The sequence below is a fragment of the Gallinula chloropus genome (assembly GCF_964237585.1).
Source record: "Gallinula chloropus genome assembly, chromosome: 13".
Taxonomy (NCBI): domain Eukaryota; kingdom Metazoa; phylum Chordata; class Aves; order Gruiformes; family Rallidae; genus Gallinula; species Gallinula chloropus.
In genome coordinates, this window is record NC_140098.1 from 19,756,985 (window position 1) to 19,773,160 (window position 16,176).

Genomic DNA, 16,176 nt, shown 5'->3' on the forward strand with positions numbered 1-16,176 from the left:
ATTAGTCGAGATGCTGAGGCTTTATTCTTAATTGTTGAACTAGTCTTAATTGTATAACTTTTTCCTTGTTCATGTATTTTAATCATCTTATCTACATTATCACTTTGAATGCTGAAAAAAATCTATAACATTAGCCACTGTCATTTTTGTCACCATTTCCTTTTTCCCTATATTTATAATCCTACATTTAAAAAAAACCCCAAATGTATCTCAGTACTGTGTTTTAAATTGTCACAGAAATAACGTTCAGCATTTACAGTAATTAACTCATCATTACTTCGAATAACTACACTAATTGGCATGCTCTACAAACCTGCAACACTGCAGAATTCAAAATAAACATAACAAAGATATAATTTACAACTAATCTATACTTACAATTAAAGTTAGTTTCAAGATTTATTTCATTCTATTATTTTTTATTAGCTACAGCAGACAGTAAATGGGGTGTACCACGTTCTGGTTTGCAAACACCTAGATTATAAAACATAATTACACAAATTAATTAGAAATGAGTACACACATTCATGTCTTTGTTTGTAACCATAACATGTTAAACATGACTACATTAATGAGTGGTTCCTAAAAATTCTAAGCTAGTATAACCAAGTAAAATTTTAAAGCTTGCTGGCCACACAATGCATACACGTCACCCTGGCACAGAGAGGGTCATCACCACTTAATGTCTCTGGATGCCCTATTTTGAGGTTCCAGGTAATATACAGATGGTTCTTCTACACAGCTGATTAGCAATTCTGTGTAAACTCTTAACACCCACGGTACCATGGCAGAATAAATGTCCAGACTGAATTTTCCCAGACCTGGGTCCTGTACCTCCCTTCCCACCTATTCTCAAGGTTTCTCTGATGTCTAAGGGTCTGAATCCCAGAATCACACAGAATCACAGAATGTTAGGGGTTGGAAGGGACTTCAGAAGATCATCTAGTCCAACCCTCCGGCCAGAGCAGGATCACCTAGGCAAAAATCCCACAGGAACACATCCAGGCAGGTTTTGAATGCCTCCAGAGAAGACTCCACAACCTCTCTGGGCAGCCTGTTTTGGTGCTCTGTCACCCTCACAGTGAAAAAGTTCCTCCTTGTATTCACTATGCTCCAGCTTGCGCCCATTAAACTGAAGTCGCTTCAGTTCTGCCTACTGACTGTACACTTACACTTTCATAAAGCTCAATGCTTACAGGAGCCTAGTTATCAAAATAATCTTTATCCTTCTTAAAAATGTGCTTCTAAACACTCCCTTGGACCAACCGTTATTAGGCAAGGCAGGGCAGCTGCAGTGTCTGAGCACGCCTTGGTTCCCGGGGAAATCAGCCAAGGGATGGCTCTCCAGAAAGCAAGGGAATGAACAGTCATTTGTGTGTTTCCTTTTAAAACCAAACAAAAAGAATATTTATATATTCATTTGCTGAGACCAGATCTGTACCTGCTGCATTTTCCTAGTTGTGTATATAACTCCAATTATCCTGCTATAGCATTTGAAGTATGGATACAGCTTGCATCAGCAAGGTGTACTTCAGTTCCACCTTCACAAAACACTGCATATTAGCCATAAGCTTTTTTAGCAATTCAATGGCATCTTCATAAAAAACATCTACCAACACAATCAAGCTGGAACAGATAAGCCTCTCCAGTCTACCTTGCCATCAAGATCTCCTTTGAAGGTACCTAACATGGTGTGTTTAGGAACTTTAAGTACAAAAATATCTTTGTCATTATGACCAACAAATATCTAAGACCTGAAAGATCTAAAGATGTTTCAGTTAAAACCAAACTACAGTCAGATCACAATATGTTCTGTAAAAAAGAATCAGACAATACCAGAAGACCAGATCTACCCTACAAATTACATATCTGGCACCTGTCCATCAGTGAGGATTTAGGGGACCTGAAAGAAGCATCTGCAACGTACAAGCCTAAGGTAAAGACAGTCTGATTTATTTTCTTTACTCAACATTAAAATAACAACAGTCTTGATAAGCACTTGTGGAAATGCAGAAGTACTTAGTTACATATTCCATACTATTTTTTTCTTTATTCTTTATTTGCTAGGATGAGCTAGTCAAGAATTAGGTGGTTCAACGCTTACTTTGCATGTCCCCAGCAAAAATAAACTAACAAAAACTAACCCCAACATTCATTTTGTTACATTAATCCAATACTTCCATTTGATAGGCAATGTTTATTGTTGAAGTTAATGCTGTACCTCTGTGACCTCAAATGAAATATGGGAAAGAACAAGGCCAGCACACTATTGCTTCTTTTTTATATACCAAGCAATAAAGCTGCTTCTGTAAAATTATGCACTGAGCAGCTTTATTGGGACCAAATTAATAGCAGTTTAGTGCCAAAATCAGGACATTTAGATCACTTTTTCAATGTAATGTTTCATTATGAACATCCCCTCATCAGTAGAGTACTATTAAAGGAACAAGAGTTGCTGTTCAGAAAAGACTAAGCAAGGGTTTACCTGCCTACTGGAGGTGTGGCGTTACATCTAAGTCACTCTGGTTCAGACTTCTCACATGGCAAGTTCTCACAAGTAAAATTCAAAATGAGTTTTTTTAACAGGACAAACTGCATTCAGAAGTGATGCACGCTTCCCTCTCTAGCACAACTGGGAAATCACACTTGTGAAGTGCATACTTCCAAGACATAAACCAGAAAGGAGCAAAATAAAGATTTTTAAATTACCTCACTTCATAATGAGAGGGTAGTTATATTTTGTATGTACTCCCTCAACACAGCCAAAATAACTCTCAGTAACACAGTTTCATATTTTGAAAAGAAGCAGAAACAAGCGCAGGAGAATACACTTTTCCATGTTGAACATTAAATTTGACATTAAATAACACAAATTGTGGCAGATATTGGCAGGTATCTCGACACATGCAAATTAAGTATGGTCAAACAGCTGTAGGCATATAGCTAAAAGTCCATCCCTTAAAAACAATCTTCATGCATACAGATATTTAGGATTTGATCAAAAACTCTTGAAGGCAACAGCATACTACTAATTTCAGTAGGCTTTGGAAACAGCTCTTTTAATGAGTAAAATAAGTATGCAATCCGTTGAAGAGCAGCATGTTGATACACCTTAGGTTTAGAGCCTCTTATTAAATTAAGCATCATATATATTTTTTTTCAGCAGAATGGTGTTCTGCTTCTTTACCCTAATAACAAAGTTAAATAAGCAGATAATACATTATCTTTTTCATAGGAAAATAAGAATGTCTGGGGCGCACCTAAGGTTTCAAAAAATGGTGTGTGAAATTACCTAAAGAGCCATGACAATTTTAGACCCTGCTTGTACACATGATAAGCAATAGCTCTCATCATGCATTGCTAAAATGTAGATTTTTCAAAGCAAGCAGAGTAATTTCTTGCAGCTAGCACTAAATATCACAAAGTGAGATAAAAGATAAAATAATAGGCTACTAAAGAGTAGTCCAGAGGATTAAGCAAAGTCCAGTACACTTCTGTCCCCAGCTCACATCCTCCAAAGAGAATTACCAGGATAAAAGGGAACCAAAGGATGAAAAGAAATCAGAAAGGACAATAAATTAAGAACAAAATATGATGCTCTGGCTTCAGAGTAATTAAAGATTTAGAAACATCACTAGCAAGGAAACAATTTAACAGTACCTTTTGAGCACTCTGTTTAGGAAGTCTACTTCTTCTACATCTTCTGTACTCCTGCTGAACACCATCTATGGCTGTTTTATGTCATTTATGCTGCTCTGTAGTCATATAAGCCAGATAATTATCTTCAGTTTTACAAGCTACAGCGGATCATGAACCAAGTCAGTGCTTCTTTTGATTCCCTCACATTAGTCCCCTGTCACTGTAAAAAAATTCTTAGTGATCCAGCCAAGAGCATCATCTTTTCCTTTTCTTTTTTTTTCCCCTTTTTTTCAGTGCCTAAGAATTACACAGAGTCATACCTCACCACACTGGAGTTGCTATTTTCATACTGTACTGTATGCAGTGTTACAGTAGAACTGTAGAGCTGATACAGACCTTTACATTTTTGTCTTTATCAGCAAGTATTATTTAAACATTATCACACTGTCACAGTGCTGCAGATACAGGCAGTACAGTTTCAGAAGTAGGAAGGAAATATCTCTAGGTTTTCTTACCCAGACTAAACTCAACCAAGAAAAGTTCCTCTACATCGAAAGACCCATTTAACATATTCAGAGAATGGTTACAAGGCTAAGAAAACTAATTCTTCACATTGCAGATTGTGTGACCCATCAAACTAAGCTCTGGGATCTGAAAAAATTTATAACCCTGAAACCATTAATGATGGGGTATCTCTGGTTTACTCTAAATTTCGGAGTAATTTTTAGAGTAAAGGGCCATTTCAAAATCTTAAGTGACAAAGCCAAGAAAAGAACACAGCACACGCTAGGTTAGCAACAAGTGTGCATTTCACTTAATGAGGAAGACTACGTTTTACTGTAAAGCACCCAGTTTCTTCAAAGTCTTGAAAGACCCAAGGCCGTTCAATTATTGCCAGTTAACATACTGTTTACAAATAATACCAACAGACACTCCATCCCGGTCACTTCTGATAATTCAATTAATATAGCTGTGTTTTTTACCCTGAAAAATCAATGGCATGGAAATCTACAAGATGCTGAACTCCAGCATTACCTTTGATGAAATTAAAGAAAAGAACCAATTTGGGGACAAAAACGACCCACCGGATTTCACCCCGACTTTCATAAAAAATGATCAGAGCACACATTAACTCATTAGCGAGACACAGCGCTGCCTGGCAGTTTTAAAATGCAGAGAACGAAGCTCATTGTAGAAGCAAAAGAGGACCAATAATATAATTAGAACACGGTGCCTGTGTAGCCGGAGTTAATGCCGTTACTTGACATCGCAAGGCTATGCCTTCTCCCATGAGCCCCACCGGAGACAAGGTTCACTCTAATTGGTTCCAAAGCACAACCTACCAACAACAGCCTTCCTCCGGCCCAGGAATGGTAATTTCCACACGACTGTAAATAGTGTTTGCAAACAATACAAACACGGTAATAAGAGGCTAGGTGGGTAATTAATGTGGTTACAAAGCAGCTTATTTGCATTTTTATTTAAAACTGCCTTCTTTAAAAAGCAGCTCAGATTTCTTTTCGCAAAAGGAGCCTTGGTTAAGGAATAGAGCAGTAATTACTCTCTTTAGGGGTTCTTTTATACATCCTTTAGGGAATTAGAATGAAAAGATAAGCAGAATTATAAAGGGAATCATGTAAAATATGAAATGCACTATAAACACTTAGTACTGTATTTACCATAAGCTAAGATTGTCTTCTTCATTAATGGAATATATTACAAGCTTATGTTACAATCAGATTAATTGTGAAGATGGTTTTTAAAAAATAAATAAATTATAACCAGCCACTTTAATCCCTGCTCTCCTCTCCCAGAACTGACAACCAGAAATCCAGTGACAGCAGAACTCTTGTAAGTCTGTGTAAGAAAGCACCTCCCTGGGCTACAGTAAATAAGTTTTCAACGTCAACAACACTAAATAGTTGTAGAAAATCGATTCAGAAGGGTTCAGAAAGAGATCAAACCCAAGTTACACTAGTACACGTACAGTATCAGTGAAAAATAAAACTTCTTTGTACCCCATAAACTAAACTCAAGTCAATGTATAAAGGTTATGGCTTGTTTTCTTTTTAAAGATAGACATCTACAGATCAGTTTTCAACACCGTTGAGCAAACAATATTTCTTACAAAGTGCAATTTTAAAGGGATTATCCTGGGTTTTGTACCTCTTTGGGAAGGTGTCTTAATTTTTTTCTTTTGTTAATTAAAAAGCTAACGCACCATTTAAGTATTACTGTTACAAAGCTTCAGGCATTTATTCATCTAATTATTCAAGCAAGTGTTCATGAACAATGGATCCATTGTACAAGTCACAAACCCAAAAAGAGATAAAGTGACCCCAAAACTATAATTTTAAACTTCTTTTTCCCACAAAAATGAAACCACTCTGGTCTTATTCCTCCATATTTAATCAAGATTGGCCATTCTGAAGGAAAGAACACCTGCAGACTCAGTAACAGCCATCATCATGACAAGAAGTCTGTACTTGTGAGGTCAGCAGGGTCCTGTGGAATTCAACTCTCTGAAAGTCTGTGCCCTTCCAGGATTATTTTTTTCCTATTTATTTTATTTTTTAAAATAAACAATCCTCAGGTGCTTCTTGCAGTAAGAAACACTTTCTTTCCCTGGCATCTCAGCTTGTCCTACAGATGGATGAAACAGGCAGTAAAGACAGCAGAAGCTCTTCCATTTCCATTATTTGATGAGGTTACAGCGAGCTGCAGGATCAGAAAGGCTTACTAACAGCCGTGGACTAACAGCCTGGACAGCCCACTTGAAGGATATCAGCCTTTTCTCTAGTACTGACATAAGAACAGGCTTCACTTATGCATTCTTTTTAAGTACAACCCTCTCTCCTAGCTATAAAGCTAGCTCTGTAGAAATCTTTCTGCTTGCCCCATATTTGTAAAGGCGGCCCAATTTATTTAAACATGTCTCTCTATGGGTTTTCCTCTTACCTGAGAAAAAGATGAAGTAAAACAAAGATTTCTGCCTTTTACACACTAGTTCCTTCATTCATATTACCAGACTTCATTTCCTATACTTGAAAAAATTCCACAGTGCTAAAAACCCTCAAACTCCCTGAACTTTTGCCTGCATTATCTAGATTATCACCACTAAAAAAGTATTCTCTACTTAAAGATGTGCCAACAAGAAGCCAGAAGCTTAAAACCAAAATTTAACACACACACCCCCCCCAACACTACAAAGTGCTTACATCTATTTCCTTAATCCTCACTTACTTCATAAGAGCTGAGTACCAAGAACAGTTAGTAAATCCTTTGCTTGCTATCAGTACAGTGCAAGTCAATGTGACTACACGGGGAAGTGAGTATCAAGTACATGAAGAGTAAACTTTTGCAGAGTCCACAACTGAAAAGCCTTGAGCAAGGGCCTAAGCTTTTTTCCCTGTAAATTGTCACTTACACCAAAATTCTGTATTTCACCAAATGGAGTATAGAAAAGATTGAGAACCAATTCAATATATCTGGAGTCTTTTTCTAGACAAAACCTAAAATTTAGCCACATTTTTAAAAAGTATTTTCCTTTTTATCCACTTTAACATTGAGCACTCACTTGACTTTGAATCCCAGCTACAGACTGAATCAGAATAAAAATTTCTGAGAGAACCATATTGAGAAATAAAACATACATCAAATTAATTAAACACTTATTAATTTATTCTTGTTTACTTCAAACATAAGCCATGTGAGCTCCTAAACACTTAGAAAATGCCAGCCAAATCTTTTAAAGCCTCCTGCACTCTGACTAGTGTTGTACTTCATAGATGTAGTTACTTTAAAATATCAATGTATTTATTTTGATAATAAAGCTCTTAGTAACAGCGTGGCACTAACCACAGACGAAGATGTAGTTATGAAACAGTTCAGCTGTAGCCAGTACATCAACTCTCTCACTAAACGCTATCAGTATTCAGAAAGATGCCCAACCCTGAAAGTTAGGGGCTTAACACATCTGCTATATAATTCAGACTCTGTTTTACAGTGGTTTCATTACCAACCATAAAAACTGTAACAGTGGAACTGTATAAACAAACTGAACAGTGTTTTTACTGTAAAACATGAATGTAATATAAATATTTGCCTTCCCCTTTTCTCAGCATCTGTAATGAGAGCAAATTCATGCCATATGTTTATAGTGTACAAAAAAATAGATCTCAACAATTCATTCATGTAAATGATGTTTAAACTGTTTGACGCTTTCTACTTGGGGGGGGGCATTAAGCCCACATTTCCTCACAAGTCTTTAAAAAGCCTCTTGCTTTTGTCAGTGGCTGCATTCACAGATTTGCAGCTATTTTTAAGAGGTGAACCTGGCAGAACTTGAAGATCAGAGATTTCACACCGAGAACAAGACCAACAGCTCTGACAGGCTGAGACGTGTCCATTTGGGTAGCTACCACCCCAATCCGCACACCTACAACTGAAACAAGCTGCTCTCTCAGAGGACTTCCAAGTACAAAAGCAAATGCTTTCCAGCTCCTTGTATTAACAGAGAGTGTTAGCAGACTGTATTACATTTAGTTTTTATTAGTGCTGTGTACATATGCTACTACTGCTTAAAAATCATGCATGTTATTATTTAACAGGTCACTGTCCATCTGTATTTAGAAAATAACTTTGGAGCACACATCGCTCCCTTAAGGTCTCTCAGCTGAGGAGATTACTCACAGGAACTGTATGACTAAAGTCATGGGATCACAGCCTGGTTTGGGTTGGAAGGGACCTTAAAGATCATCTAGTACCAATCCCCTGACATGGGCAGGGACACCCTCCAGCAGCCCAGGTTGCCCAAAGCCCCATCCAGCCTGGCCTTGAACACTGCCAGGGATCCAGGGGCAGCCACAGCTCCTCTGGGCAGCCTGTGCCAGGGCCTCCCCACCCTCACAGGGAAGAGCTTCATCCTTTTCTTTAATCTAAATCTTATCTCCATCTTAAGGTCATCACCTATCACTCCATACCCTCTTAACATGTCCCTCTCCAGCTTTCCTGTAGCCCCTTTACATACTGGAAAGCTGCTATAAGCTGTCTCCAGAGCCTTCTCTTCTCCAGGCTGAACAAGTCCAACTCTCACAGTCTGCCTGTAGGAGAGGTGCTCCAGCCCTCTGAGCATCATTGCCTGCTCATACTTTCAATCAGTTCTTACTAGCACCAGGACTGATTAAAGCTTATATTACTAGCAGAGAAGTGCTGGTATAAGTTCCAATTCAATTGCAAGTACAGTTAATTAAAAGATTCCTGCACTTCAGAAAGATCTGGAACCCACCCTTATAAAAGAAAAAAGCATCAGCAGTGGTAATAATGCTTTAGTTTGAGTGTCTATGGCTGCAAATGAGACAGGTTGTCACAAATTTTTATATTCTTTTTATTGCATTACCAGTTAGCATAATAAAAGATACTGCCTCTTCCTGCAAGGCCTTTTCCCCACCACAAGGTCTGGATAACCCCTTTTATCTTGATTCCTCAGCATGGTCACTATTCAGAGTACTCCAAGATGAAATGTCTGTGCAGTGCAGGCTTTTATAACCGTATATTACCCTGCAATGACATGCAAGGCAATAATGTATAGGTTTAGAATATCATGGTTTGAAACAATACAATTCTTTATTACAAAATAGCACAATATTGGAAATCATATTTTCACAGAAACACATGTGCTCTGTCAGTGTGATACTCTGAAATATATTCTATTTCAAAGAGATTACTTTTTAAGAGCTTTAATTTAGCACCACTTTGAAACCTTAATTCTGTACTAACAGACTGTGGCTTCATTCAGTATTTACTACATCTCCAAAGCCATCTTTTATGCATTCCTCAGTTTTTTCCATAAAGAAAATCTGCCACTAATCATGATGAGATGTCCTCCCTGAATCACTGACATAAGTTAATTTCAAGAACAATTTATTGGGCTGGATCTAATGTAGTCTTACATAGACTTGATATAGAAATCGTGTATTAATAGCCTGACTGATTTATGGAAAAAACTCACAAAATTAACATCCAATAGATAGAAAAAGAAATTTTATCCTCTATATCAAGATTAGCATCCATTAGCACCAAGAGACTAAGACAGAAGACTATTTTACAGAGCTATCCTGCATTCCACACACATACAGGAAAAAATCATAAACCACGACCAGCAGTGGAAATGAAGCACTATGTGGGAATTCAGTCCCTTTCCTCCAGGAGAAAACACAGAACTTCAACACATGAAAACTGTTGCCCATGTTCTGTGTAAAGGAGCCCAGTTTGCTTCTTGTCTTTCTGCACTGTGCAAGATTAGAACTGGAATACAAAGACTCACTTATCAGGTTTTAATTTCATTCAGTTACTTAATCAGCAAGAATATAAATCACTCCTTAGGTGGAGAATACTTTGGGGAAAGGAATACAACAAGGAGCAATGCTTATTTTGTTGGTTTTCTTCATAGCCATTCTCACATCACATATCCACCTTGCATGTTTCTATACATAAAGGAAACCCAAATTTTCTTTTCACAGTTTAATCCAGCCTCTGATGTAGCTGTAGGCTTAGCACTGAGGAACAGTTACAAAAGAAACATTATCGTTTTTATGAAATATTAAGCTTACAATTTATCTTCTAATATCTACTTCGAAGACTATTTGACAGGAATAAATAAACGAGAGTTTCTTGGCAAGAAAAGCTGTGATTTATGAAATATTTTATTCATTCATATTCTTAAGTATTTTCCTGAGAATACCGCTAACATCTGGAGCTACGCAGTCTTATCCAAACATTCTGCTCATAGTCAATTAGAAAATTATATCAATAATAATGTAAAATAAACTACCTAGCTTCTCTTCCTGGAGCATAGATTTCAATGTTCGTCAGAGCAACTATGTGTACAAACAGCAGTGTAGTGTTTTTCATTAAGCCTTAAAGTCAATTAAGCTACGAATTGGAACAATCATTCCTCCTTTGCAAAGTATTGATATTTTTTCTTGGCTGCTTTCAGGCCTTTTCACTACTCAAGGAGAGATTTATGTTTGACAATTTCTTTCTGATTAAAATGAATCATAACTCCAGAATTCTAATTTCCTCTTTTCTGAGCAAGAAATTATCAGACAGTTTTAAACTGATATTGAATGTCATCATGCGTGAACAACATTCATTTTCAAGATACCAAACGTACTCTTACACTGATCTCTCTTTTTGTCTGCTTCTTTTACAGACTTTCTCTTCCTTTCTCTCACTATATACACGTGTGTATGTATATAAAACATTAGATTGAACCAATATAAATCAACGATACCTCTCCATAAAAATGACATTTGACAGACTAGCCAGACCCATCACATTAAAACTTGTCACGACACTTTACATAATGCAATTACCCTCTATCTGCAATATTAGCAAGATTCTGGTGTAGTTTAGAAAGAAAATAGCTGGAGTACTGCAGGTTGCAAACAAATGTCAGTTATCTAAAGTAATTAGCAAGTTTACATGGGTAATCCCTACTCAAATGGCTTAAACTCTATAGAAGAGCTCTTTCGACATAAATAGTTAAAAACAAAGCTTTCTAGATTTGTCTCCAACAGCCAATTAAGATCAGTTTGAATTTGTTTTTAAACATAATGGAAGCTAATATGAAAAAAAAAATTTCTCCCATTATTCCTCTTGTTTTCTCTAAATCTTAACTGGCTTTTTTTCAAGCCATTTAGCTGTCCCATTTTCTCTTCATAAACTTGATTTTCAGCTTGCACTAAAAGTAAATCCAAACGGGGGGAGAGGGGGTCTTATTTGGTTGGTTTTGGGTTGCATTTTTTTGCCTAACAGGTTATTTAAAAGCATACCAGGCCCAAAAAAGAGCTGTCTTTCAGTTTATGGCATGCAACACAAGGATGCCACAAGTAGACTCACTAAGGGAACAAGCTGGATGAATTTCCTAAGTAGTTACCTATGTCGTGCTTTATTTTTAAATGCTGCATTACAGGAGGTTTGATTTGGGGCTTTTTCTTGCTGTTGTGGTTTGGTGGTGGTCCATTGATTGGTTTTTAAGAATTACCTTTTTTTTCCCCCAATATATTTCAGGTTATGGTTAATACAGGCATCAACTGGAGAGCTCTATCAAAATGTGAAATAACAACATTTGTTTCTTCATATATTTTTAATTATTTTGGCTACTTGCAAAATAAGCAGAACTGTCTTTTGTGTCACACAACAAAAAGAATGAAAAAAGAAATATTCTTTGTCAGACACTCAAACCCCAAGTACTAAAGCATAATGAACCACAAAAAAGCCAGCACAGGATACACAGTGCTGTCGATAATATACACTTTGTTTCAGAAATACCAATTTTACTACCAACATATTAGTGTGCTTGCATAAGTGTAAAATTCAATATGGCAACAATTTTTTCTTAAGTTATAGAAGTACAGATCATGCTCATTAGAAGAAAATCAGATTTGGGCATTCAGTTGAAGAGTAGGTATTTATTTACCAAACTTCTACCCCTCCAAATATTGGAAGACAACAGTATTTATAGTGCAGCTCAGAGACAGTCTCAAAAATCTACAAGACAACAGAAAACAAATAGGTAGCACTGGTTTTACCAAAATACTACCCAAGTAACATGAAGGCAACACTTTGCAGGACTGCACCCTAAGCAGCAGCTTTTTTTTTAAAAAAATGGTTCTAAATTGAAAAGTAAACCAATTTCCTTTCAATAACTTTGCTTTCAGTAGGAACAAGAGAGCATCCAGTGCTGTGGATGATCTGATTATCCTTTGATAGCAGGATAGGTGCAGCTACATACTGAGCATTCATTAGAACCATGCACAAGTTGCTGACATTTTTCTTTAAATCTTTAATTGCACAAAAGAATTTTCAATTAACAACTTCCTGTTCTGTAGTTACACCTATAAGTTAAAAATTAATATTTTACATCAATATTTTAATATTAGTATCAATCAATCAAATTAATCTTTTTCTCTTCGTTTTCAGTAACTGACTTTGGGGCAGGTTTTTGTGTTTGTTTTCTTCAAGACTGCTTACAATTTGATGTAAATTTTAAGCATCTTGTAATTCATCAACTAATTCTCTCCTGGTTACACACTCCAAGTAATTAAAGTTCAGTAATAACTTATTCTTTCTGCTCCAGCACCTGCATTTCATTTGTTTATTTTCCCAGAGTCATAAATCTGAGGGACTGTCAAAGTGCCATAATATTAGTGCAATAATCAAAGTTAATTAGTCCCTCTCAATAAACAACAACAAAGCCATTACAAAGATGCATTGAAGGTTTTCCAGCTACCCAGTTTACAGATGAGATTCTTTTCTGAACAATTAGAATTTGAAAACTGTTAGTAAACAAATATAATTTTTCTGAAGTAATTTGACCTTCAGTGATCTTAATTCAATTAACAATTCATTAACTTTTGGTGAGAAAATATAGGTATTAAGACAAGTAGTCCTGAACTCCCATAGTCTTCAAAGTGCTCAGAGATACCCGTAGAATTAAGGGGTACTGGGATATTTTTAAAATAAAAGGTACTCAGTATTACCTTATTGTTTGTTATTTAAAGAACATATATATAACTATATTTAGCTGGACTGGGACTACTAAATTCAAAAGACTGAATATCACCAAAATCAGTTCTATTAAACGAGAACAGACTTTAGGCAACACATGCTATGCTCGACCCTCTTGGGTTTCTCTTGGAATTCCAAGCTATTGAAATAAAAAACAAGAAGAGAGCTTTAATGTGAGTACTGAAGGGGAAAGGAAGGTATTTTTCCCTCCCTATCCTTTACTGTAAATCATTAATATCATCTGGCAAGGGGAAAAAAAGCTTAATTCCAAAGACCGTTTCACAAAGAAATTTGTGGTTACAAAAATTAGCATTATTACAAGCATCACTTATTTGGAAATACTTGTAAATAAGCACTGTTTGTTTTGCACTAATAAATATTATAATTCTCTGTAGACTACTTATGTGTAAATATTAATACTACTGAGTGCTCTCCCATATCATCTGGGAGCAGTTGAAATATTTTCAGAGCTTGGGAAATAAAGCTAAAACACTCATCACTAATTTTAGCAGGAAAGAAATAAAATTCCCAGAATCTAACCCTGCGGTTTATTATTCAAGTAAAGTGTATAGGATTGTGTCAACAGATTATCCCCTGGAAGGCAGCAGTCATAGCAAGCTCAGACAAAACTAGCCTGCAATCCTTACTAGCAAGTAAATGATTGTGGGAGGAATAAATTAAGAGCGCTGAATAAATTTTAAATAGGGTCTTAGTAAATGAAAAAAAAAAAAAAGAGGAGGGGGGAATTTAGGAGTCACATAGACTGTATCAAAGAGCTGCTATTTGCATGACAAACTGGAAGAAAAATGAAAGAAAGGAGGAAGAAACAGGAAGGAAATAAAACATTGAGACTGCCTGGCAGCAGTGCTGTTGGGCCTGATGGACTAGGCAAGAAAAAGAGAGAAACATTCTTGGATTTGAAAAGTGTAAGAATGACGCCCTGAAATGGTATAAAAAGTATGGGCAACATAGTGGCTGTCTCAAGTACCCAAGTGTGTAAACTTCTCCTTCACTTAGTTACAGACTGAGGTTTGAAGATGTCCTATGAAGTACAGAATGCTCTTACAAAGCACCTGTATGCACCACAGATAACAGCACGTCACGCCCTGCAGCCCAGGATGCTCATACAGAACAGGAAATCTCCACCACTGATATGCCAGCGACTCAACAGGGTATCACAAAAAAAAAAGACAAATGCAATCTTCCTAAAGATTCTTGCATGACAATGTAATAGCCATTAAACCACTTGTACTGCACAAAAGGAGTTCACATACAGCTTTGTGCTGGAGACTATAGACATTCACTTACCCATTCTGCAAGAATGCGTTGTACAGCCTCATTGCCTCGTGACAGATTTCTGCAGGCCAGGATCACGTATGCCCCATGCAGTGCAAGAGACTTTGCAGTTTCAAAACCTATGACAAAACATTTTCCTCGTCAGAAACAGGTTTCAGTAACAAAAACAGAGCTATGAAATTACCTGAAAAGGAGAGTCACACATTAAGTACACAAACACTACCTGCAGTCCCACCACCTGATTTGATGGTCACCTGAACCCAGCTTTCAAGAGCATATACAAGAAAAAAAAACGTAAACACCTCAATTTGAGCAGGTCTTTGGGACAGCAAGTGTATATATTTTGTGCAGAACAGGCTTGGGATCTTCAAAAAGCAGACTCAACTTCTCTGCCTCCATGTTTTCAGCTGGTAGAAGAGCAGCATTAAACTTACTCCTCACTTAACTGAAGAATGAGCCATAAGGCAAGAATGCAGACCCATTATGCCTGTCAACATCACACTGAAATGATAGTGTATTTTGGAACTGAGCTCTGTGCTCCTTAGATTAACAGTTAAACTCCACATTCATCAATCTGAAGACCACCTTTGTCAGAGGGATCATCCAATGGGGTGTGGGAGCGATTAAGAATCAAAATCACATGGAGAAATGAACACCACCTGTAGAATACTGCTGCACCAAATCAGGGACCAGAGAGCTACCCAAGCCTTAAACCATTCCCAGGACAGGGTAGTCAAGCTCATTCTTAGAAAACAAGATTCTACCTAAGATCTGCAATCCACACATGTGGTTTGTTATCCAGGCACTTTAAAATTTTTGCTCAAGCTTTCCTTAAGTAATCTATGTAAAATCAACTTGGTTTTTTGTCCCATCATCAACTGATAGATGGAGAATATTTGTTCATGATCCCTTTCATTATGAATAATCAATCAAATCCTATAACCAATATACTGAAGCTGGAGCTGAGGCACCAGGTGTAACAGATTATACAGAGAAAAAAAATGAGCCATGAAAAACTCCCTCTTTTGCATAAAGCACTGACATGACTTGATCTGCAAGCACGTTCTTTCTAAATCTGAAAAAAGTGGACAGAAAGTTCACACCTTGCTGCAAGTAAAATGCAGCAGGAATCTAGATCCCCAGTTTGGGGTTTTTTTTCATCCATAAAACAAAGTTCCACAGTGACTTTCTAAATGACTGTACACAAGCTTCTTTTGCAAAACTGCTAGTAATTTCTTCCTTGTTCTGAATTTGGATACTTCATTTCTCCTTTGTCAATGGAGGCTTCAGATTTCAGATTAACTTCTGATTTTTAATTTGTGACAGTACTGCAATTTAATGAGATCTGTTCAAATTATGAAACCAAGAACTGCAACTCTTTCCACATTGACATCATCTGCAAGCTTTGGAAGCGCACTCTGTTTCACTGTTCTATTCATTAACAAAAAGCTGCATAGAAGCTGGTCCAAGGTAAACTTCATTTAATTGGAAAAAATCTGTGAGAATTTACACCAGGGGATGATGAGTTCCTGGGAGGGCAGAATGCCCATAAATTGCAGAGAACTGAGCCAGAAATGGGGTTTCTATCAGGATTGAGCTTTCTACATATTTGAGATGTATTCACTAGTATCACTAGGTGCCCATCTCCATGGAGAACTGAAACAATGA

At 36.9% G+C, this 16,176-nt stretch overlaps 1 protein-coding gene across 1 annotated transcript in view; it reads right to left on the reverse strand.

Moving 5' to 3' along the window:
* Nucleotides 1-16,176, reverse strand: part of WWOX (WW domain containing oxidoreductase) — a 511,261-nt gene that overhangs the window by 469,953 nt on the left and 25,132 nt on the right. The window contains exon 5 of the mRNA XM_084270013.1: nt 14,521-14,627. Coding sequence (XP_084126139.1) covers nt 14,521-14,627 — 107 coding nt within the window. The remainder of the gene's footprint in view (nt 1-14,520; nt 14,628-16,176) is intronic.